General features: G+C 37.5%; 1 protein-coding gene across 2 annotated transcripts in view; it reads right to left on the bottom strand.

Annotated features, from left to right (window-relative positions):
* lsamp (limbic system associated membrane protein) overlaps positions 1-27,774 on the bottom strand; it is a 171,204-nt gene that overhangs the window by 60,760 nt on the left and 82,670 nt on the right. Inside the window, exon 2 of one of the 2 annotated variants that reach the window (XM_067365730.1) lies at positions 8,802-8,880. In XM_067365730.1, the coding sequence (XP_067221831.1) occupies positions 8,802-8,880 (79 nt within the window). Of the gene's footprint in view, positions 1-8,801; positions 9,125-27,774 lie in introns of those variants that run through there. The other variant, XM_067365729.1, reaches the window with a different exon arrangement.

Here is a 27,774-nt window from a genome sequence, read left to right as displayed (position 1 = left end):
TCAGAAGGGCTCGCTGACTCCGAGCCACACATCAATGTTGGAGCAGAGCGTGTGCTTTAACTGCTCTGTAAAACACGGGTGAGTAACTGCAGTAAACCTCCGTCAGATCAGCCGCTGTAACTACACGTTACTTTCATCTTCAGGAAGATCCAGTTTGATCAAACACCAGATGACACTAGCTGTGTTTCCTTCTAAAGTTGAGAATTTAACTTGTGTGCAAAACTGGAATATGGCATTAAATATTTGCGAATAAAGCAGCGTTTCCATCTCATTTGTTCAAAAAAAGTTTGTCACTTCCTGGTGCACAATATCAGTCATAGAAATGAAAGTGTCTCTTTTCTCCTCCATCATAAGTTTGTCTCAGAGCGTCAGACGAAACACAATAACGCTGTCATGTGATCTTGCGTTCGGATGCTGGTGTTTGGGAACACAGTCGTGTGAGACGCTTCTGGAGGAATTAAACCAAATCATTCTGATGACAGACTTTGACTTTCAGAACCACCAAACCAACATTTGACATGCTGCGATGTGATTGGTCCACTGGTTAGTCCAGTTATCCAGAAAATAGTCATGTGAGGTTTTGAGGGATTTATTCAGTAAATGTGTTTCCGTCGTAGTTTATGCGCATGTCTTCTTATCGTTTAAAACCAATGATCTGACACAATTGAGCGCATACGTTTTTATGTGCATCTTGCCGTTTCCAGGGTTTTTATCCCAAAATACAAACAGGTGGATGGAAACACAGCTAGTGACACTAACTGCACGGATACCTGCTGTGGAATCACGTGAAACTGTGTTTGCCCATCCTGAGTGTCCCGACGCCCGTGAGCGGTTCCAGCAAACAGTGTCCATCTGTAAAATGGACGTGATGGGAATCTACTCAAACGCAGGAATGGAAAATCTCAGCACTGCACAAACACACTAGCTGATAGACGTGATCTTTACATTCCGATTTAAACCGAATGTGACACGGGAGAAAGACGGTGTCTGTCTCAATCTTCTATGGAACACAAAGCTGCTTGAACTCACATCCGAGCAGATGTAATGCAGCCGTGTGTGTGTGTGTGTTTAGTGCACAGCTCTCCAGCATTGATTTTAACCCACATCTCGCCCCTGATGAGCAGTCAGCACTGCTTTTCTTCTGGAGAAACAAAGACTCAAACACCCAGCAGAGTTTGCTGCTTCCTCTGACTCTCCGTGAGCTCCAACACTCCAGCTTACTGACCAGTCACACAAACACCCACCTCGACTGAACACTAGTCCTGAAAATAGCATGTGAAATGATACGCAGATGGTCACATGACCTCATTATAGATGCGTTTGCACTGCAGCGCTAAACACACAGACCCGATCTTTTGACTATATCTGATTGATGTTTGGAGTGTAAAATTTGACTGGACGGATAAAGGTAAAGATTACCAGTGCAGCGTCTCTCGACTAATAGTGAAGCTGTGAGTTTAATTACTGCAAAAACAGCGACGTTATCACCTTGTTGCTGAGAAATATAAGCAGCGATTCAGTAGCAAAGCTATGTTATTGATAGCGGTCAAAAAGGGGAATTGACTATATAGACATGTTTAGATATCAGATTTTTATCTGATTTAGTGGCTCAGATCAGATTTGAAAAAAATTGGATCTCGTGCAGATTTTGGTGTTTACACGTGTGCAACAATATCTGTTCTGCGAATAAATAAATATGATTTGTTTATGGCTGTGTAAGTGCTAAATGTCTAAAACAGTTAATGTGATTTGGAGTGGGATTAATGAGCCAGCAGCCAGATCACATGTGATTCCTACATCACCTTCTTGACTCATTATTGATCAGGTTTTCACACAGAATTGAGCACGCTAAGAAAACTCATCCGATTGTCACCATCATCATCATCTGACGCTGAGTGGGACAAACCGCTTCAGATTTCAGCACAACCGCGGCTCAGCCGGAACAGAAGATGGAAGATGATACAGCACTTGGCAGGGTGCGATATCTGGCTTTCAGCGAGACGGGGAAAAAATGTGTGTAGCCGAACATTAAGTGGAGTCAGATTAGGTGGGAGAGCTTTTTGCACCGGAGCCGTGACACACGGGTGACCCGGAGCTGCAGTCTAATGGGACGCCACTAATACAGCAGACACATGATCAGAGCTGATGGATTCACCTTCGCTCAGGACGACCAACAACCCTCCGGGAGGAAACACAGATTCTCTATATGTTCTAAAAACATTTCGCTAACGTTCCCATTAAGTTATGAAAACATGATTTCTGAATGTTCTCTAAAACGTTTTTCTTGGTTATGTGAATGTTAAAGCGGTCATGAACTGTGTTGTTTTATTGTTTTATAATGTATCCTGGGGCGCACTTATAATCTTAGTATGATTTTTACATCAAAAATTGTCATAATTTAGAAATAAAAGCCATTTTTCCTTCCCTGATTTTATCCTCTGATTTGAGCTCAGTTTTAAGGGGCGTGTCTGTGTGAGACTTCAGTGTAAACGCCCACTGCTGTGATTGGCTGACATCTTTGCATATGAAATAGCTCAGTATTACTCTCTTGAAAAGTTTCAGCACGTTTTTACTATATTTATTATATTGAGATCGTGGCATGAAAGGTTGCAGTGATGATCATTGTAGTCGATCACAGACATGTTGTTGAGCTCATGAAAGCAGTGATCTCGTCATTAAACTCAGTTTCTGCACACTAACCAATGCTTTCATCATAACTAACAGTGCAAACTCGATATAAATAAGAGATTCGCTGAATAAAACGTGAGTTTTGGTGCGAGTCCAGAACTCAGTCACTGATAAACTCTGTTTGATTGACAGCTCCAGAGATTGTAAAGGGAGCGTTTCTATATCTTGATCAATTTCTTTATATAATTTAATCACAGTTTAAATAACAGATTATTTTCATCCTACTAAGAGAATCAAGGTGAAGTTGAGCGTTTAGTCGCTGGTTTGATTTACTGACACAAAGATCATGTGACTGTACATGAATCATTAATATCAGATCAGGCATCAGAATGAACACAGTTACTGACATGTTGTTGCATTACTGTCGAGTTCATATCGTAAAAGTCTGATAATGCAGAAATGAGACTGATTTACCAAAGAATCCACAGTGAAATGAACCGAACACAAATAAATAAAGCTCAACTGAGACATTCACATTGATGGAAATAAATAACCATATTCCTGCATTAGGATCCTTTGAAAGGTAATGTTATTTTAGTCCTGTATCGCTCTTCTCTCCTCCTCATCTCACTCACACACCAGTGGGCGGGGCTAATGCTGCGATGATGAAGTAGGCGGGGTTTCTTCAGCGGAGGCGGAGTTTCACCTATCTATGACAGGATCAGTCGTTCTCTGGGTCTGGAGTCAATAAAAGCTTTTATTGGACTAACAGAGAACATTCCCCTGTGAGCGGAGACATTCCCGGCCCTGAACTACAGGTCAATCTCCGGCGGAGGAAGAGCGAAGGCCAAACCCAGAGAACCCAGAGCATGTGAGTCAGGAGACGACACTGAACATCCACGAGCGCGCTCTCGCTCTCATACACTGTCTTTTTAAAATAGCACACGTGTGCTGTTATTGTCCAAAGAGGTGATAATTGACTCGGAGTATTGCTCTCGCTGAAGAGGATGTTTTAATAAACCAACAATGACTCGTCTCATTCTGAGACGCACCCTGCAGCCAGATCCGCTGCCAGGAGTGTTAAAAACCAATTAAAATTACAGCATTGTGGGAAAATGGCCCTGAACACTGGAGGGGAACTTCACACCTCAGATATAAAGAGCAGCAAATCACAGGCCCAGAATTATGGGTCGCAAATTAGTCGGCAAAGCCCCAGATAGCTGCTATCATTTAATAAGCAGTAAACATGATATCTGTCAAATACACTTGCAGAATGGCATAAACAAAAACCGCTGTATGTCCCATTGTTGGTGGAATGTGATAAACAGCTTTGCTAATTAATCCTGGTGGCCCTGAAGGACTGAGCTCTTCACAGGAAGTGCTGCAGATAATCACATCCTGTTGGTTTGAGAAGATGGGCAGCTCTGCGCTAATTGCTCGGCCTGGATACTCCTAATGAGGCCGCAGTGCGTTATGACGTTACGAGTAACAATAAATCAGTAGGAGATAAACGGTGCTTTACAAAATTCCCATTGCTGCCTTGTGTCCGACTTTCTGAAAGTTTATCACGCAATACGAATGTGCGAAACCATGACTGTTTCCAAACAGGTTTCCTCAGCATGTGAACAAAAACCATGATATACCAGGAGATAAAAAAGCTTAAGACATCAAAGTCAGGCGAGCCAGACCATATTCTGCATTTGCATCTTTCATTATATGGAAACGTGTTTCACAGAAGAGAGAAAAGGAGAGTAAACCATGATGCCCAGTGGAGTTGGTGTAACCCTGGTTAGGAATCTCTGCATTATACTTGCAGTCGTCTCTGCATGCTAAACTGAAATACACAGTAAATACTTCAGCGTTAGGGTGCGCTTCATTGCATCTATTATTAAACAGATGATTGAATTAATTTAGAATATTTCTGAGCAAAACTGTCTAGTTTTGCTCGAGTGCCCATGAGTTAAACAGTGAAAAGAGCCTTTGACAGCACAGGGAGCTTTATCTTAACCAATCACTCCATTTTAAAGGTGGAATTGAGGGCGAAAACATCATCTTCTGCTCCAAGAATAAAGCAAACGATCCTGTTTCTGATGCTACAATGGAAACATTCAGTGCTAGTTTGATCTGATCGATTACATGCTGAATCACTAATCATAGAACTGACCATATGCACGGTTACTTCCTGGTTTTTTGTTAAGCCAGCTCGAGCATTTCCGGTGAACTGTCAGCTGTCATTCTGTACTCGCTGTACATCGACACTAAACCATCAATGGTTGACTTTCCAATGTTGTATTTATACTTTAATGCAGTTATCACACTTGCTTAATTTGCCAATAAACCAGTTTTATTGATTTCAATAAAGACGAAGCTAATGGGAACGTTTGAATGAGAAACTCAGTGTCTGTAGCTAGACGCTCTCACGCAACATTTCTCCAGCACTTCAAATTTTTAATGTGTTAATTTAATGTTTCTAGATGTAGGAAGTCCAACATTTGATAGAAAACACATTTAAATATAAAAAAGACATTAATTACCACTATAACCATCAGATGGCGGCAGAGGACTATTTATTTGCGCATATATTAGCCATTTCCTGTGATAGTTTTTCACTCAGTTTCGCTTTTGAATAAATAATAAACATTATAAAATCACTAGGTTTAAAAATACACTTTGTCAAGGTGAAGTATGAAGTTCTCACAAAATCTCATGAAAAACAATAACTTTTCTTGCGAATGAATTACACAAAGCTGTCAGTCAGAGCAGCGCAAGATCAATGATTTCAGCACTCTTGTGAAACATATTTTATTCAATACATCTAACTAAAGTGCACAATAAATCTTTCATTTACAGTCTGTTGATGCATTTTTTCACACGAAGGTTGATGATTGAATTGAATTTTCAGAGGAGGAACACTGAGACACATCTATATTTATTTTATGTCATCTTACGTTTGAATAACTAAATTAATGCTAGGCCTGACTATTTGAGTGACTATATTGTGATTATAAACTGAGTATTACACTATTGATGCTCAACACACTGACAAGTGACATTTCAGCAGAAGTTTTCCAGCTGGCTTATATTATTGCGGACGTTTTGAAGAACGCTCCTTGCATATAGTGCACTGTGCTGTAACACATGAAATACAGTTAATCTTATTCATTGATTAAGGTGGTAAATCTCCCATGTATTTTGTTCCTGATCGAAAGGCCAAAGAAACTCAACGGTGTTTTGGTGCAACTGCTGCTTGGCAGCATATGCAGCATGAACAGATGTTAGCCGGCCCTCATCCTCAAAACCAACCATGAACGAAACTACACAAGGTGAAAGAAAATCGGTCCCGGATGACCTCAGATACGGCTTAGGGCCTCGGCACGCTGTTGAAGTCCAGTGTGAAGCAGAAGCAGCTGAGAAGCTCTGCTCTAATGCCATATGCTGTTGGTGAACACATCAATAAACTGGAAGCGCCTCTAAACATCCAAACACAATCCAAGCCCCCGAGTCTAAACTGCACTTCAATCAGACTTGTGCGCCTTCAGCTAAGACACTCGCTGATTTATGAATGAGAGCGTCTCACTGCTGTGTCTGAAGACAGAGAGGAGATGAATAGTGTGTGTGTATTCATACTGAAACCACTTCAAGCGTTTCAACTGCGTGTGGAGATCTAGGGCTCGGATTCACATGCCGCACTGGGAGAAAGACACGTTCCAACTGACTAATGTCTAACACAAAGTGACCCGGTGCACTTCACAGCCAATCACCATCACCGCCGCTCAGCACAAAAACACATTTCATCTAATCAGGTCTGTGTGCGGTTCTGATGAATCTGAATGAGTTCCTGAGTTCTGCTGTAACGATGATGAAGAGAAAGTGTTCAGCAGGATCTCTCTCTCTCCCGCAGTGAATGTCTAATAACTGTAATAATCGCAGTGAAGGCTGAAGCAGAAGGTGAAGGTGAGGTAGATATACAGCAGGTCAGGCCAAATTTAATAATGTAACTAACAACCAATATATAACCAATATTCAACCAATATACAGCAGGTCAAGCCAAACTCTGAGCCTCAAACACATCAACGTCTGTTTAGAAATCAGCTTGAAACGACAGTCTATTAAAGCGGTCATGAACTGTGTTGTTTTATTGTTTTATAATGTATCCTGGGGCGCACTTATAATGATAGTATGATTTTTACATCAAAAATTGTCATAATTTAGAAATAAAAGCCATTTTTCCTTCCCTTATTTTATCCTCTGATTTGAGCTCAGTTTTAAGGGGCGTGTCTGTGTGAGACTTCAGTGTAAACGCCCACTGCTGTGATTGGCTGACATCTTTGCATTTGAAATAGCTCAGTATTACTCTCTCGAAAAGTTTTAGTACAATTTTACTATTACAGCTCTCAAGGTTAACTAATCATGAAAAGTGCTGCATTACATTTAGATCTATGGCATTATATTTAGATCGTGGCATGAAAGGTTGCAGTGATGATCATTGTAGTCGATCACAGACATGTTGTTGAGCTCATGAAAGCAGTGATCTCGTCATTAAACTCAGTTTCTGCACACTAACCAATGCTTTCATCATAACTAACAGTGCAAACTCTATATAAATAAGAGATTCGCTGAATAAAACGTGAGTTTTGGTGCGAGTCCAGAACTCAGTCACTGATAAACTCTGTTTGATTGACAGCTCCAGAGATTGTAAAGGGAGCGTTTCTATATCTTGATCAATTTCTTTATATAATTTAATCACAGTTTAAATAACAGATTATTTTCATCCTACTAAGAGAATCAAGGTGAAGTTGAGCGTTTAGTCGCTGGTTTGATTTACTGACACAAAGATCATGTGACTGTACATGAATCATTAATATCAGATCAGGCATCAGAATGAACACAGTTACTGACATGTTGTTGCATTACTGTCGAGTTCATATCGTAAAAGTCTGATAATGCTGAAATGCGACTGATTTACCAAAGAATCCACAGTGAAATGAACCGAACACAAATAAATAAAGCTCAACTGAGACATTCACATTGATGGAAATAAATAACCATATTCCTGCATTAGGATCCTTTGAAAGGTAATGTTATTTTAGTCCTGTATCGCTCTTCTCTCCTCCTCATCTCACTCACACACCAGTGGGCGGGGCTAATGCTGCGATGATGAAGTAGGCGGGGTTTCTTCAGCGGAGGCGGAGTTTCACCTATCTATGACAGGATCAGTCGTTCTCTGGGTCTGGAGTCAATAAAAGCTTTTATTGGACTAACAAGGAAGATTTCAGTTCTGAATCTTACAGGATATTCTTACAGTACGATGACCTCATATATCAAAAGCTCAAGGAAAAATTGATTTCGCAATTCATGACCCCTTAAAGCAACTAACTCCCAATATATAACCAATATACAGCAGGTCATGTCAAACTCTGAGCCTCAACATCCATAAAACACACATTAATGTCTGTCATAACTTTCTTAAAGTCAGTTACATAAAAACGTTGATTAGTATAATTAGAATTGGAAATGTAAAACTAATTACCCCATCTGTCAAACTTTTAGGTCAGACTCGTTCTTAAGACTCTAAACAGTGTTTATGCAGCTGGCAGATGATGCTTGAAACTACAGTCCATTTAATAACTAACAATATACAGCAGGACATGCACAACTCTGAGCCTCAGCATCTATAAAACACACATCAATGTCAGTCTATTAATAATGAAACTCACTAACTAAGCTCATTCTGCCCAGCTGCTCGTGAAAGCGTCACACAATACGAGCTCCTGCTTCTACTTCTGATGAAGCTCTGCTGATGAAGAGCGCATGCATGAAGATGAAGCCCCGCATCACCAGAAACAACAGAAATAACAAACATCCCCACAGTGATCACGTGACAAACTTATTACCAGAGAACTGATCAGATCTGATCATTAATCAGTATTATGTTAATAATCAGATAAGAGTATTAATTTAATCAGTGAATGTGATTATATAAGCGCGATCTGATCAGATGAGCGCGCACGACACTGTTTATTGATGAAACGCGTGTCGGATGCGGGTGTGTGTGTGTGTGTGTGTGTGTGTGTGTGTTTGATTCCCGCAGTGGTGCTGATGATGGAGCTGAAGAGTCTGAGGGATGAAGGACATGATAAACGGGAGTTAGTTGAGGAAAGTTCTCGTCTTACCGGATCACGGCCGTGTCTCCCTGTCTGATGGTGATGTTGTCGGTGGATCTCTGGCTGTCCACGCTGATCACCGGGAATCCTGTGGGAATAAAACATAGCAGTCGGAAAAAACACGCCTGCAGCTGCCGAAACGATGTGCGTCCCCACACAAACATCTCCACAGAGTAACGATATCCACAGAGAAACACAGTGAACAGATGAAGAGCGCGAGAGATCCGCGGGGATAACCGGAGACTGAAGCGGCAACACGCGCGAGATGAACTGGAGGAAACTGCGATCCAGTCCGCGCGCAGCTCCCGTGCACTGACTCACACACACACACACACACTTACACACACACTCGCTACACTAGCGCTCTGCTGCCCCCTTCACGAGAGTCCCGTTATCGGTTGTCACGACAACAGCCCCGTCTGTGCGCGCGCGCTTCCTTTCTGTGGGTCTCACAAAAGCGCGCGACTAAACGCATCTAAATGAGGAGGAGGACGCGTCACAGACTCAATCATAATCATAAAACACTCACCCTAACCCTCAAAGCAAACTTAAAACTGTTTACTCTATGATGCTTTTCTACTGGAACCACACACACACACACACACACACACACACACACACACACACACACACTCACACACACACCATTAACTCTGATCATTCCTCAAATGTCTTCTTCTGTCCAAATCCACAGACTCATTTTAATGTTGGATGTAATTTAAACAGGCGCCACAGTTTAAGATGCTCTGCATACTCTCATCAAATAAAAAAAAAAATATATATATATATATATACAGACAGCATTCAATAAAATAAAAATATGATAGTATTATAATATATAATAAAATATAATATTATATTTTTTCATTGAACTATTGTTACTGGCACATTATATTATTATTATTATTATTATCATCACTAATCAAAATGGAAACAGGAAACTATGGAAACTTTTTTCCACCACAGAAAAAAACTGAACACCATTCTGACTTTTTTCACACAATTATTAAAAGGTCGAAATCATGAGATATAAAACTCTGACATAGAATTGCGAGATATAGACAAAATAGTGTGTTTATTTCTAAAGTCAGAATTGTTTGCAATACCCTTTTTTAAAAGTCTGTGTCTGAAAGAAGCTTCTATATTAAATATTTAATATATGAGCCACTTCTTCACTGTTCACACACACACACACACACACACACGCTCACACTCACACACACACACACACACACACACACACACACACACACACACACACACACACACACACACACACACACACACACACACACACACACAGTGTAGATGTGAGAATGAATACCATTACACTTCAGGCTGGATTCAATAGCAAGGTCAAAGGTAAATGGCGGATAATGTGTGTGTGTGAGTGTGTGTGAGTGAGTGTGTGTGAGTGTGTGAAGAGCTCTTGAGTGCTGTAGGATAAGTGCTGAATGTGTGATAGCAACGCTGCATGATTGACATTCAATATGACCAACAGCTCTGTGTGTGTTTGTGAGGCCAATTACAGCTGCTGCAGTTTAACACCAGTGCACAGCTTCAGGAAATAATGAGAGCAGCACTGCATGTGTGTGTGTGTGTGTGTGTGTGTGTGTGTGTGTGTGTCCATCAAGCACAAATAAACAGCCACTCAGACACACTCTTTCTGTGACTCCCCTGTGTATCTCGAACTGTACTTTTTAAATAAACAACACAGATGCCAGAATATTTATATCTGGTCAGATAATGAGTCTATAACTCTAGTTTAAGAATTCTGTTTTGGAGCTCTCGACCCAACACTTCCTCAAATCATAAAACCACAAATCAAAACCACATCCAGAGTCACATGACAGTTTTCTCAGCATGTGAGACTGGGAATTGCACCATGAAAACTGCAAGAATAATCATTAAAAGATCTTGATTCAGCGATTCTATTAAAGGATTAGTTCACTGAGTTGCTTCATTATTGTATCATGGTACTACGAGACGGAGACCGATAAAGCGGGTGTATTACCTGCATCGGATACAGCACTTATTCTTCAGATCAATGTTAAATTCATAATAAAAAATCAGTTTGAATGTCTACTGAGGAAGGCGATATCTTTGTCCTTTTAATGGTTAAGGGGATTTCCCATGACAGCTCTAGTCAGTTGTGTCTTTTGAAAGTACAAATAAAGACATTTATTGTTTCAGTCACTTTCAATGTAAAAGTCTCAGTCATAAAGACGCCATCTAATGGTGTAATAATGTAACGTTCACTGAAGTTGAAATCACAATCACTAACGAACCCTTTCTCAATATCGAATATAATAAATTAAAATATTTATTGAACAACAATAGTTAAATATACAATAATAGCCATTATAAAAGTATAATAAGTTTGTACAATAGGAAATAAACAATAATTCAGTCAAATGTATAAAAGCTGCACTAAAGTTAACACAGGATTTAAGTTAAATAAATCTAAACTTAACTTTGCCTTTAGCCAAATTGATTTGCTCTGATATACCTGTCTGATATACCCAAAGTGAATTATATCTCATATCTACATAGGCAACAAATTCGGGAAAAAGCTGTTCTCAGCGGGTACATGAGCACCGGACGACCGCTGACGGCTGGAGATCGCATCTCTGAAAACGACTAAACACATTTTCAAACGGGCGGTTTATGTATAAATCACATATATGAGGTCTAAACAACTACATTCTCATCTAAAACAACATTCTGTGACACAATAACAGCAGTATTTACAAAATGATAGTGGGTTTGATCTAGTGATCGACCGATATTGATTTTTTTAGAACCGATACCAACAATTTTTGTTCATGTGCCTGATAACCGATATGCAGAACCGATATTTATTTACTGTTATTCTTCTGTTTTTGACACAATTACAACACCACTGAACTGAACAAACCATTTTATTTATAACAATCACTCCCTTCTTGCATAGAAAATATAACAAATCTTATTTATACACCAATACATTTTGATTTTAATCTTCATATTACAAAAATAATTTTATTTATGAAAAGCATCAGCAGAAACACTAATGCTAACAATAAGCAAAATAGATGTAGAATGTCTAATGTTTTCAAATGGAGCAAATAATTTAAAGACAAGAGGGATATCAACTTTGCAGAAATGTAATAGTTTTAGTAGATTTATAAGCTGTTTAATGGGCTAAAGAGTGAAGAATAATTCGCTGGATAAAGTGAAATAACTGAATAATATTCTCTGGAATATAACAAAGAATGCATCGTATTATATTACATTTCTCAACTGCTATGTTATATCAGAATTATTAATGTTTGTAGATCATGAAATATCTGCTGACAAGGCGCTGTTTATCTCTGCATTACACAGAACTATTCTCAAACTGCGATCGCTCACGGAGATAATAAATAATTCATTTCCATAGAGTTGTGTTTACTTGGATGTTTATTAGCGAATTAATGGTTATATAGTACATGTTTATATAATTACGGTGTTGTAAACAAGTGAATCTTGCGGTGGCCGTGCTGAGCATCATCTGAGTGAACAAATGCAGATGACTTCACGAGACTAATGATGAACAGACGAGAGAGAATTAAACTCAGCGCTTTTATTTCCAACATGTGCTCATTCATGGCTGTATTATTTAATTCATGCAAAGTTACATCTTTATTGGGACAGGATTTGACGGATTATCGTGACTCCGTGAGCTTGTTTCTATTTATTAGAGAAAAATTGCATTTATGTAACACATCTAATTTGTGCACTAATGGATGTAATGTTAAATAAAGTTGACTAATTACAGCAGGTAAGTGTACTTGACCTGTGCAAGCCGTCGTCTCGTCTCCCCTCAGATGCGCTGTAATGGCGATCCTGTGCGCAATTCTCAAAACACCCACAAGATGGCAGCGTTTACTGGTAAATCCGATATTACAAAACCGATATCCGATTATGGTAAAATGCTTAAATATCAAGGGAAATATCGGTAAATCGATATATCGATCGATCTCTAGTTTGATCCTCCACCATTGACGCTCGCTGTGAGAAAAGCTGCCAATAGGGAAATGCAAATAGTGAAACTGTTTCCGTGTGATAGAAGTAAAATATTGCATGGCTGGAAAACGCTCTCAGATTCGAGAACCAGAACATACCTTTATTTTAAATATTTTACCCAAAGTATTTTATTATTTTATCCGCATTTACAAACAAAAATTGTCACAATTCCAGCCTTTACTCCAGCTGTTCCTTTGCGCCACCTGGTGGTGAGCTTCACATGTGACTGGGTTGTATTTATGTCACGGCCTTACAGCGGTAACAGGCATTTTGGTTGACTACCTACTGTATTTGTACTGTTACCTGTTTCACATAAATCATTTAGAGAATTGAGTGCTAAAGCGACGCATGCAGAGCACGCAATAAACGCCGCGGCTTCCTCCTGAAACAACAGATTTATTCTTCCAGTTATATATATATATATATACACACATCACACAAATCCAAACATCACCGCTGGAGTCAAGAAAGAAAGAAAAACAAAGCATGAAGGTGTATTTGGTGGAAAACATCCGGATGGATGAGTGAAAAATGTCTGTGTGACGCTCCATTTCACCCTCCATCGGTCTGACAGAAGAGGGTGTGTGTGTGTGTGTGTGTGTGTGTGTGTGTGTGTGTGTTGGTTTTTGTGGTTTACGAGGACTTTTGACCTGAATACGCACCGGCATTACGGGGACATTTGGGTTTATGAGGACACAGGCCATGTCCTTGTAATTCCGGCAATGTAGATGCCTTTCTCTATGTCCCAGAAGCACCCTCTCCAATTTTCGCGGCATGTCCTTATATACCACAAAAACCTGATTTTATACCATACACTGTGTATCCTCTGTGTACGAGAGTGCGCCCCTGCAGCCGGGTCCTGGTACTGTACCGGCGTCATCGAAAATTTGCATTTTTCACACAAGTGTAAGTATTGAGGCCTGTGACTGGTCAGATCGGTACTGGTAGGCGGGAAATCACGAAAACAAGATGGCGCCGACGGGCGGAGCCTAATTCTGCAGCTCCTATTGGTTGCATACGCAATGAACAACAGCGAGACAAGATGGCGCCGGTGGGCGGAGCTTCATTCAGCTTCAGCTTCAGCATAGGTCTGTATAACAAGCGAGTTAATGCAAAATACTAATTATTTAAGTGTTATTGCCTATAATTTTTTATTTGTGAATTAAATATATGAATAAATAGTGATCCTCGATTAAAAATATCCCTTAAATGTCATGTAATAAAGTATAAAAATAACTTGAATGCTGTTTACTCAGTATTTATACAGTTTATTTAGCTCGTTAGCATATGCTATTCATGTAAACACAACCACACATTAACTCGTGCGCTCACATCACATATATTTATTATTATTATTTTAATCCCGCGTATATTATATTAAGTATGGTTTATAATAAGAGTCTTCGCGTTCATTTCCTGTTTGGGCCGGATAGAAGCTGCACCTGAGAAGACATCTGAGCACCTGATGGAGGCTACTATTATTTTAAAGGTAAGTTGTTCTGCTTTTTAAATGCTTGTGGGTCCGTTTGGCTTGTTTGTTCATGTTTTGTAAGCTCTTTGCAGCTCGTTTTACAGTTATAAAACAGCTAGCTCGCGATGCTAACGGCGCTAGCGAGATTGTGATTGTGTTTAAAGACTGTCAGGAGGGAATCAGCGATGCTTGTCATTTAAAGCTGGTTTTCGATTAAACTATAATTGTAACTGCATCATTTTCTGATCGCATGCAATAACCTAGCCAAGCCATCATAATAAGGCGTTGTCATGACTACAGTCTGAAGGGGACGGCATTTCACCCAGTACAGTATCCTCACATACCAGCCTACTGTAAATATTACTACAGTTCTGCTTGATTTAAAGACATTAAGAAACAAAGATTTACTGGCTATGATAAGATGTATCAGAACTGTCAGTCTTATTCAGTCAAATTAATGCTGTCAGTATTATTGTCTATAATTTATCAATTGTGAAAATTTATGAAGGAATATTGATCCTCAATTATACATAATTCTTAAATATCATACAATAAAGTATGAAAATAACTTGCTGTTTACTATAATTTATCTTTTGACGTTTATACTAAAAACAGAAGATGACAGAAGACACATCAGATCATGCTGAAGTGAAACAGTGATGGAGAAAGCCCAATCTCAGGAGGAAGACATACAGTATTCACAAAGATTCATCAGTGATTTCACCTGTGTCAGGTATATTATATGTTATTTACAGTCATGATTTTACTTGCTTTATTATTAAAGGTTAAATGTTACTCAGGGAAATAGGGCTACACAATATTGCAGAAAAACTGACATTGCAATATTTAGTTTTTCTGCAATTTATATATTGCGATATGAAAACAATTCCACCAGATGAATTGAATAGCACTATTTGAAAATAATTAATCATTCTAGGATGATTGGGATCATTTTGTAGGGTAGTGCATCTGCTTAGAGAATAATAAACGAATTACAAGCTTAGATAAACACAATAAAAATAAGATACAAATTAAAATAAGCAGTGCTTTATGTTTTTCAGGTTAATCTAACTGTATTGAGGTACACACATTGAGGAAAGCATGTATGGGTCCAATATTATATGCATCCGTTTTCTTAATTGTTTACAACACAGAACCAACTGTTTTCGCTGAGAGTGTTTGTTCAAGCTCAAAGATAAGAGAAAGAGAACTGAACTCTGTGTTCACGTGCCATCTGTCTGTCAGAAAACAGCGCGAGTTCCAGTCATAGTGCGTTTGATGTTTAAATTGACAGGACTTAAAAACACAAGCAAATGACATTTGTAAAAGTCACATGCGCTCTTAACCGGGGGCAGCTGGACCGTTCGGATCAACTACGATCCCTACACTTGACATTGCACATCCTGTGATGTGACTTTTGTGGATGCACACATCGGGATACAATGCTAAAACCATACATCGTGCAGCCGTAGTCCGTATGGATCGCAGATCAACTATGATCCCTATAGCCTACTTGACTTCATTTGTACTGCAATGTCACACCCACAGATAGGTATCAGTGACAAAACTATATATTGTGCAGCCCTACATGGCTTTATATATGCATTAGGGCTGCACGATATATCGCATGCTTTTGTCACGCGCATTTCTTCAGTAAAGCCGGTTCCCTGATTACCGCTAAATCACCATCACCTGCTTTCAAATGGAGCGCCATTTAATAGACAGAGCCGTAGATCACTGAAAAGCCACGCAATATCGCGTTCATTATCGAAGGCGATTCATCTGCGATATGAACGCGATATTGCGTAGCTTGTCAGTGATCTACGGCTCTGTCTATTAAATTTGAAAGCAGGTGATGGCGATTTAGCGGCAATCAGGGAACCGGCTTTACTGACGAAATGCGCGTGACAATCACATGCGATATATCGCCCAGCCCTAATATGCATCACATTACATGCATGTTCATGGCAGTATGTGAGGTGGTGTGTAGCTTTACACCTGTTTTATGAGGACACGTGTTTTATGAGGACATCATGCGAACATGTTCTTCATGTTTGACTTGACTGAAGAATCTCTGTGTGTTGTTAGATTGACACAAGCCTGGTCTATGAGGACACTCGTTTTACCGGGACTCTGGGGTGCACCCATATGGAAGATTGGGATTGATACTGATAACCCATAATTCACAGCTCACTGTAGCAAATGTCAATATTGAAAACTCATTATTGTGTTTGTTAGATTAGATATAATCATTTTAGAAGTAGGTAAAAAGAAGCACCCTCAGTTGAAATTGACTTTCAATGAGTAATACTGCAATGAATAATTGTTTTTTTTTATTTTGATTTGATTTTTATTTGCTTTTCTTTCTTATTTTCAGATGGTAACTGAGAAGAATCAGATTCAGAAGAATAAGATACAGCAACAATAAAGGTATCAAATAAAAGTAAAGTAATAATTGAGTTAGTCCTTAAAGGTGGTAAAGAGGATGTTTTGTTTTATACATTTTTGCAATATTACTTGAAACTGTGTTTACTAACTGATAAAAGACTATTTATTAGGTGCACTGAAAGTAATAATATTAATATACATAATCTGTGCACGAGGTAGGGCCTTAAAAACATCAGCCAATCGCGTAAACGGTTGGCCCTCTGGCTTGTCAATCACTGCCGTGACGTTCCTTGTGAGAGACGAGCGCGGCTGCGCTCCAGTAACTTTCCAAACTCCACAGGCGCCGCATGCAATGTTTTTGTCAGGAGACAGGAGTAACAACTGCAGATTATGAGTTACCTGCGGTGAGTCCGACATAATGAATCCACTAACACGACACAGCGAATGCCGGTGGTAAACACTCGTGATCTAATACTTGTGCAGGAGTTTTGGGAGGCGTTCCCGCGAAATGAGCTGTGAAGGAGGGGGCTGTTCTTACGCATGCGCTCATTTCAAAAACTCAGTAACAGTCTTTGGTTTCTCAGTCGACGAAAAGATCCTCTTTAGCACCTTTTAAAGAATAGAACAGATTTCAGTGTTTCTAAGAAGCAGATTGTTTGCCACAGTTATCAGTCACTGAATTATGATTGTGTGTGTGAAAAGTGAGTCATGATCACTTACTGTACAACTAGCACACCTCGTTTCACCACTATCACTCTCATACATACCCCTAACCTAACCCTAACCCTAACCCTAACCCTGAACTCAGGGCGCCATCCAAATGTATCTAGTTATCAGTGTCCCGTTAAAACTAGTGTCCTCATAGACCAGGCTTCTGTCAATCTAACAACACACTGAGATTCTTCAGTCAAGTCAAACATGAAGAACATGTTCTCATGATGTCCTCATAAAACACGTGTCCTCATAAAACAGGTGTAAAGCTACACACAACCTGACATACTGTGATGAACACACACACATAATGTAATGCATATATAAAGCCATGAACATTACCATGGGTTTTTAAATATTGAAATATTGATTTGAAATGGATCTATTATGTGATCTTGTATATGATCTTAAATCAATATTTCATGTGCACATATTTATTGATCGGAAGCTGTGAATGGTTGACACTGATCATCCTGTCCATGTTTAATTTGCATTAATTACTGTCTAACTGTACATTACCCCTTTGATATATTTCATATATACTGAAGGTTTGCAACTCTTAGTTGAAGTGATTGTATATAAAGCTTTATTTCTTATTTTCAGATAAGCCGTGAGACCCCGCTGTCATCAGTGACGATTGTGGTGCTCTTACTGTGGGCCTACACCAGGTAAGTGAGAGTTGTGCTGTAAGAGAATGAGCAAATGTAGCAGAGACTCTTGTGAGATCTAGGCTGTTAACATATTCAGACCAGTGTTTATGTCTAATTTGATGTTTGCAGACTCTCCGTGAGGTTGGACCCTCTGCTCTCAAAATGAACACTCTGTCCCAGTCAGAAGTCAGAGATGTACAGAAGGTATTGTTTTTCTTTTTGGAAATCAAATTAGGCATGTGCTGACAGGAAAATTTGGGCCAATTTTGATAACCAATAATTTTTTATATTTGAAAGGTGATAAATGATACATTGGCAGATAAATCTAAATCCAAATTCTAATATACTTTGAGAGCCTGATTACAAAAACAATAGACTGTGTCCCAAACACTTCAGCATAAATCAAACATATACAGTACAGCAGTCTAGTTTGATCCAGTATAAGATTCCTTTACTTTTACAATTATTTTGACACTACCATTCAAAAGTTTGGGGTCAGTAAGAATTTTTAATGTTTTAAAAGAAGTATCTTCTGCTCACCAAGTCTGCATTTATTTGATTAAAAATACAAACAAAAACAGTAATATTGTGAAATATTATTCCAATTTAAAACGGCTGTTTTCTTTGTCAGTATACAGTAAAGTGTAATTTATTTCTGTGATCAAAGCTGCATTTTCAGCATCATTACTCCAGTCTTCAATGTCACATGATCCTTCAGAAATCAATCTAATATGATGATGCGATGCTCAAGAAACATTTATTATTATTATCAATGTTGAAAACGGTTGTGTACAATTTTTTTTCAAAATTCTTCGATGAATAGAAAGTTCAAAAGAACAGCATTTATTTAAAATAGAATATTTTCTAACATTATAATTGTCTTTACTGCCACTTTTGATCAGTTTAACTTATCCTTGATGAATAAAAGTATTGATTAATTTTATTTCTATCCCCCAAAAATAAAATTAAAATTCTTACTGACCCCAAACTTTTGAACGGTAGTGTTTAATGTTACAAAAGATGTAGATTTCAGACAAATGCTGTTCTTTTGGACTTTCTATTCACCACAGCATCATAAAAAAATGTAAATAACTGTTTTCAACATTAATAATAATCATAAATGTTTCTTGAGCAGCAAATCATCATATTAGAATGATTTCTGAAGGATCATGTGACACTGAAGACTGGAGTAACGATGCTGAAAATTCAGCTTTGATCACAGAAATAAATTACACTTTACTGTATATTGACATAGAAAACAACTGTTTTAATTTGGAATAATATTTCATAATATTGCTGTTTTGTTTGTATTTTTAATCAAATAAATGCAGGCTAGGTGAGCAGAAGATACTTCTTTTAAAACATTAAAAAAAATCATACTGACCCCAAACTTTTGAACGGTGGTGTACATTCATATGGCCAATTTTCTTTATTTAAAAAAGTGTCAACACTTTACAGTAAAGTTTATTGTTAGTATTAGTTAACATGAGCTAACAATGAATGGACAAATCCTGTCGAAGTTTTATTAATCTTAGCTAAGGTTAATCTCAACATTTCCCAAGGCATTTTAGGATCCAGTGTTTTATCTGTTAACCTAAAATATGCGTGTTCATGTTAGTTCACAGTGCATTATTAACTCACATTTACAAGGGTTTTGCTCAGTTGATTCACGTTAGTTAATACAATAACAAATGAGACCTTATTGTAAAGTTGCAAAAAATATATATATTGCCTCACTACTACTACTACTAATAATAAATAAAATTAAATAAAAATGCAAACAAGTTATTGGTCAACATTACTTAGGCTACATAAAAAGAAACACAATACATGTGCTATGGATGAATAAAATGAAAGCCTGTTGGGAAATGATTTACTCAAACCATATTGTTGATGAAAATAAGAACAATACAAGTTGTAATGTTTTTGAAAAAAAAAAAAGTGTATATAAACATCTTTATTAAACATCTTTAGCATTACTGTTTCAAATAACACTGTTTTAGCATGAACCTGAAGAGCTGAATGAACACCCATAAACCAAAGCGCTTTGTTAGATGGTTTTCGCTCAACGGGATGCAACTTATATATGATAAAGTAGATATTTATACAAAAAAATTACAACTTATACCTGCACAAACTCATGCACAGATGTACATGAATTAAGTCACAAAGTGTTCTGGATACGCTCCCCACAACAACACACTAAAAAACGGCAACTAATCCAAAATAATTCACAGCGTTTTATTACAGTCGTGTTCTCATTATAATGTTATGTATATATGACAGTCCCAGCTATAGTTATTAATGTTATCCATTGCTGTTTGAGTGCGCATGCTGAAGAGATGATCACCGGTAGGCCTACAATGAAGCGCTTTCCTGCCGCGTTCATTAACTCAACCAAATGCATCCTATATGAGTTTAATCAGATATATACACAAAATAAAAAAATTCAACTTATAATTCCACAAAAGGCTGCGAATGCACAAGCAAACTGACTGTGCTAGTCATAAAGGTGTAACTCCGCAGATGTGCTCTTCGTGTAACAACGCTCTGATTTCACAGATTTGTGATTCACCGTAACTGTATCTTCCTTCAAGCAGTTCAATACTATCATGGAGAACAACGCACATCATATAATCCATTATTTATCAGTGTTAAAATATCGGCCTAGTTCGGACTGAGAATGATAACATTAAAATGAGCATTTATCGGCCAGTAAGATATGGTGGCTGATATATCATGAATCCCTGATTGGTTATGGCAGTATATTTATAGAGTTTTAACTATATGCATGATTTTAATGTTAACTTATGTCACTGTTTTAAATGTGTAGGTCACTACTATAACGCATTAGTTTGATCACTATTAAAACGGAGTGGTTTAAAATGTACCATCATACCTGAAGACATTTGTGTTGAGCATGTGAACACAATAGCCAATCGGATGCGTTTGTTAGTCTGAGTTTTTGCTTAGCGCGAGTGCTGCATGTTGAATCCTTTCATTATAACCAACAAAGTATTGACACAATGCCAATAAAAGATGCACAACGTAGACAGACACACACACACAACTTCATTTATTATAACGGACGTTTCTGCAGAAGTACAGCTTTGTGTTTCTCGTGTTGTAATCGATAGCTTCAGTGGCTAATATGGCAGCGATCTTTGATTTCTGTAGGCCTATATAACACATTTGTTTATGCTGCTAACTACACATTGCATAGTTTCTGGATTGACAAATGTATTTATATGTGCAATTAAATCCAATTGATGCTGATAACCATAGCAATGGGTGGAACAAAATAATCTTGATGCTGTGTGTCAAATGATCTTTTTATTAAGTATTGGAGTGTAAATGTAAAAAAATAATAGACCTCCCACTTTTGCAATGTAATGTATTATTTTGTTCATTTGTTCAAACTGGCCACTCAGTGACTTTTTACTTTTAAATGTACAGATATTTAAATATAAAATTGTTCTAAGCTCTTTCTTTTGTCATCTGTCCTGACAGAATTAATTATTTCATTTGTGAATGAATAGGATATGTTAAATTCCAAACTTTTTCTTCGCATTTATTGTGGAAAACCCTGTAATGTAAAATAGTTTTCATTGTATGTTTTCAGTTGACAGTGATCAGTCAGTGTTAATCAGTGTTAAGTTTCTGTACTGCTTCATTTGGATCATCTCTGAATCCTTTGTCTGTAGTAGAATGTTTATTTTTCTTTCTTTACCTTGCTTTCAGGTGAGCCCTGAGAAGGACCAGTTATCAATGGACAATCAAGATGGTGTTAGACGGAGAAGGTAATAAAAAGAGCATTGCATCCTTTTAGAAAATGGTAGTCTAGTGAGAACTTTTTCACATAATCTTTGGGCCTGTTAACACCTGGTCATTTTATGTGTTTTTTTACTGATTTGTTCAAACAATTTCATTTACGATTGGCCACATAAATGTGTCTGTACAGAATCAGGGGCCATATTCACAAAACATCTTACGGCTAAAAGTAGCTCCTGACATGCCGATTTATGAGAAACTCTATAATCGGCGTGTCAGTCCTAATTTTTGCTCTTAAGAGTATTTCACAAAACATTTTAGTGCTAAAACTAGCTCCCAAATCTGTAAAAGGTTAGGAGTAGTCAAGAGGACTCCTAAATCACTAAGACCAAATCACAAACAATCCTAATGGCCGTTGATGCCAATCCGCCCAAAGACACTGAACACTATTGAGACAATAGCGATAGAGCCTTGGGTGCTGAACCTTTTCTTCATACATGTAATAAATATTTGGATTTATAGATTTGAATTTATGAAAAAATGCCAAAAATCTATAATAAATAAATAAATAAATAAAGTCCAATTACCTGTAGCAGTTGTTTTCACAAATTCACACTTACAAATAATTGAATAGAGTAAAAAACCAAGTGTAATAAGTGTATTTGGCGTCCTGTTCAAGGCGGTCGAGGGATCAGAGTTTGAAAATTTAGCCCAAATCCATATTACTTCCTCATATCTCCACTGAGAGTAAGGAACGGGGTGGCGACGGGATGCAGAAAACGGTCGAGGAAACTATAGGTGAGATCGGCTCTAGTCAGTGTATATATACCTCCTCTCGAGCCAATTAGACTGCTTGAACACGCTCCTCCCAAATTTTGTTTATAAAACATCATTTGACGCTTGAATTCTGCAATCTCTCGAGACGCAGACATGTAAGAGGCTGACAATTAGCTGAACGTATACTAGTTTAATTGACCCTTCACCAGGAGTTTGATTGACAAACAATCTAACCAATTATAACGCTAAATCCACCATCCAACCAAAGCTGTCAGGAGTTTAAGATTAACCTCGGTGGACTTGGAAAAATGGTGTACTGATGTCTTTCTGTGTTTTAAACAACATTCCTTCTGATGTTCATTCATGTTTATTTGATGCTATAAATGAACTAGTAGGAAGAGATGATCGATTCACGAGCCGCTTGAGCGGAGGCGCTACAGCGATCTGTCTTCAATTCCCTTACTATACGCAGATTTAACAGTATTCACATCATTAAAAGCTACCGCTATGAGCTCCATTTTATTGATCATGAGCAGCATCAGCACTGGTCAAATCATTTATTCTCACATTTTTTTAATGAAGATGATTGTGTGTTGAGCGTTTTCGACTTTTTAAGTTTCATTTGAGGTATTTTGCACGTCAGCTTACTGAAGAGATACTCATCTGTTCATCTGCGCCAACGCATGCTGCAGTAATGCTGTCATATCTTTCTATAACATGCCTATAACACATTCTCACATGTTTATTATTTAGTATTTTTGGGAGGAGTAAAATGTATTATTGTATAAATGTATATACAGCTATGGAAAAAATTAAGAGACCACTTAACATTGATTTCTGAACTTGGAGTGGTCTCTTAATTTTTTCCATAGCTGTATTGTTTTAGACAACGTCCAAAGTGATTTGAGCGATCGGATTTAAATCCGTCTCGAATGCGTTTTGGAGGGCATTTACACCTGGTCTTTCTATTATTGCATAGCAATCCATTCAGAGAAAATGCATGAAGTGAACAGGTGTAAACAGGTTTAAAAAAAACGTTTAAACCAAATGAGCTGAAAATATTTTTATATGCCTCATAATAGTGCTGGGCGGTATGACCAAAAATTTATATCACAGTATTTTTCAAAATTATATCGGTTTCACAGTATATGACGGTGTGTGTGTGTGTGTATATATATATATATATATATATATATATATATATATATATATATATATATATATATATATATATATATATATATATATATATATATATATATATATATATATATATATATATATATATATATATATATATATATATATATATATATATATATATATATATATATATATATATATATATATATATATGACTGGGCGTTAACCACATCTTCTACTGATTGAGAGAGGAAATACTGCAGTAGATTGACTAGAATGCCCTGTTTTACTGTCATGATGAGTGAATATTGTAGAAAAATTCTACACTAGAGTTAATACAGGTTTACAAAACCCCACAAAATGATGCTGTGGGGAGACAACAACCAATAAAACTCAGACCTGCAACACATTCATTACAGACACATGAATATTAAAATATGACCATGGAGATAGAAAAAAAGAAGAGTTGAGGGCACCTTAAGCATTTTAAAAATCTAACGCTATATAAAAACAAACTGCCAAAAATAGGGAGAAACGCGGAAGAACATTTAAACTAAGGATATTTTCAGTACATTTAAGAGCACTACAGTCTCTGAACAAATGACACACGTAAGTTTAACACAGAAAGCAGTTAAATAAAGCAGTTACATTTTTTACCATTCTTCTTTGAATTGTCAGTCTATTTCTGTGTTGCAGAATAACCCATCGTGTCATCGCGGTGGTGATCAGACGTACAGTTCAGTGTCCTTTGCATAACGTTACATTTCATTTGAAGAAGACGTGATGAAATATGTGCGAATACACGCTGCTGGCTCATGTTTAGAGCACTAGAGTATATGAAATAGGTCCATAAAAAACGTAAACAGGCTCGCTCCGGTCTATATAATATGATCCATGTGGAGAAAGTTGTTAATCTCATCACGGCGCTCCGCGCAGAAACCGCTCTATCTCGCGCGCTGGTTGAATTCTCAGCTGTAATCAAGGGCTGAATCCGAAATCGCCCCCTATAACCTCAAATAGGGCATTATTTGAGGCGACAGCCATTTGTAGTGGCGTCCGAAACCATAGTGGACGTTATTGAGTGCACTCGTTCAATCCCACAATGCACCACAATGAGTGTACAGCCGATGCACACACAACGGCTGTCCGAATTCACTCATTCGTTTTCATTCATTCTTTCAAGTGAAACGGGACGCTCTCAAACAGTGACGGGCTGCGCCGCGTTCTGAACGTTGGTTAAGCGACACATACCGGTATTGCGGTATCATCAAAATTCATATCATAACAAAAATAAATACCGGTATTCGGTATGAACCGGTATACCACCCAGCACTACCTCAAAATAAGATAAATTTTGGTCTTTGTGTTTTGTTTCATTGCTTTGGCAAAGCATTTCAAACAAACTAAAATCAACAGCACAATGTGGCTTTGTGCCCTTATCAAATTGCAAAAGCTGATAATTTATTAAGACTGTAGTCCGTTGCGCTCCCCGTTTCAAAGTGGAGATCACACTTTGTTCACTCGATCATCTTGTGATTCGGTGTTTTCCATGTCTCAGTTCACAGGGAATGAATGTAGTGAACTCTATCTCAGCAGTTTAACATGCATTTGGGAACGCAACGAGCACCAGTTACACATTTCACATTCGCATTATTTACAAAATTTGTGTGGCCAGTTGTTTCAAGTATTTCACCTGATTTGTAATAAGATGCATTTATAAACCTGTTTTCACTGAAACAGCTTAAGCGAAGAAATGAAGATAGAAGTATTGTAATGTCGTATTGTAAAATAGTTTTTCATTTACAGTAGTAGTATATTTCTGTCTTGGCAATAATTCTAATAATAGTCATCTAAAAGTATTAGTTATTATTTTTATTTTTATTTTTATTTATTATTAAACAGCATAAAGTTTCATAAATTACTTTTGAAAACAGGTTAAACTGAAGATGTTCTTGTGTTTTAAAATTCTGTTTTTCTTCAAGATGAGATCAGTATGATGGATCCTAATGCCAGTGATCCTGATGAAAGCGTTTCTCAGGATGTTGTTCCTGCTGGAGCTGCGCAGGCGTCTCCAGTAATGCTGGTATGTGTTAACTAACAGGTTTATGTTTATTATTATTTTAACCCATTATTATTTTAGATTATTGTCATAAATACAATGCATAGATACAATTATATATTTATAGTTCAACTTAACATTTGTATTTTCACAAAAGAAAAATGGTTTTAAGCCAGTTATTTTTATCTATTGCTGTAGTGTGTCAGTAGGAAATATCAGTTTATATTTCCAAACATTCCTTTTGCCATTAATTGTAATAATTAATGAGCAATAATCAGTTATTATATACAGAGATTTTTGCACTTATATAGTGCAACTTTTCTATAAGAATATTATTGGAATCAGGGTTGCACCAACATTGTAAATCTGGTTGATACAAATGAGTTTAAAAATCTCCAAGTCTTTTACCAACACAAAAATGATAAAGGGTAGTTCACCCAAAAATGAAAATTTGATGTTTATCTGCTTACCCCCAGCACATCCAAGATGTAGGTGACTTTGTTTCTTCAGTCGAACACAAATGATGATTTTTAACTCCAACCATTGCCATCTGACAGCTGTATAATTGGTGTCAATGGGAGCACAATTTATGAGTCAAAAAACATGCACAGACAAATCCATATTAAACCCTGCGGCTCGTGACGACACATTGATGTCCTAAGACACGAAACTATCGGTTTGTGTGAGAAACCAAACAGTATTTATATCATTTCTTACCTCTAATACACCATGTCCAACTGCGTTCAGCACTCGGTTAGTGAGGTCTGATCGCGCTCTGACAGCGGCAGTGATGTCTCGAGCATATACTTCAATGAGTGCTAGACATTACTTCCACTGTTAGACCGCAATCAGACATCACTGGTGTATTAGAGGTAAAAAATGATATAAATACTGTTTGGTTTCTCGCACAAACCGATCTTTTCGTGTCTTAGGACATAAATGTGCCGTCACAAGCCACAGGGTTTCATTTGAATTTGTCTATGTATATGTTTTGACTCTTATGAATTGTTTCCATTGACACCCATTATACAGCTGACAGACGGCAACGGTTGGAGTTAAAAATCATCATTTGTGTTCGACTGAAGAAACAAAGTCACCTACATCTTGGATGCGCTGGGGGTAAGCAGATAAACACCACATTTTCATTTTGGGGTGAATTATCCCTTTAACAGGCTAATAACATTTAATCTCCAGAATAATATTTTGTGTCACTTGAAATTTTATTTTTAGATATCAGGTGTATAACCAGTTTTAAGTTCTAGGTATTTGAGAGTTAAATCTTAGTTTCCTGATCAGTATGTAACTGATTTCTTGCAGATGTTCAGAAGATGCCCATTTGGAAAACTGCTGAGTTTGTCAAGGTACCTGAGGTTTAAATTAGAGTACGACCATCATTGTAAGTACATGAGCTTTGATAGAGTAGGAGCTTAATAAAGTATGTATCTGTACAGAGAATGAGAGTTCGGCAGAAATTAAAAAACGGAAAGGAAAAGGACAAGACGGAAAGGACAAAAGGTTTGCTGGTCAGATGCTGAAGTTACAGCTGTAATTGATCATTTTAAGGCACATATGACCAAAGGAAAATTGTGGACAAAACACAAGAGATTTTGTAAGAAATCAAGGAATTAGCTTGAAAAAAAAAGCACAAAATAAGTGATGTTGCATTGTGTCTCATTTGATGCTGTTGTATAAGGATTATTATTTTAGTTGTTGGTTATGTTAGTTTCATTCTAGAGCATGAATATACTAAGACTTCACTCTGTAAATCTCTAAAGTTTAACTGTTCTTTAAAGCAGTAGTTTGTCACAAAAACATGACAATTTAATATTCAACATTATTATTGATCTGACTGCATTGACACTATTGTATGAGAACTGAACTGAGCTGGACGATGACATGACTGTTGTCTCCAGAGCTGCTGCTGCTGCTGTATAGATGAAGTGAACTAAATTAATAACTGATGAG

This window comes from Chanodichthys erythropterus, chromosome 17 (assembly GCF_024489055.1).
Source record: "Chanodichthys erythropterus isolate Z2021 chromosome 17, ASM2448905v1, whole genome shotgun sequence".
Lineage (NCBI taxonomy): Eukaryota > Metazoa > Chordata > Actinopteri > Cypriniformes > Xenocyprididae > Chanodichthys > Chanodichthys erythropterus.
This window is presented reverse-complemented; position numbering and strand designations above follow the sequence as displayed.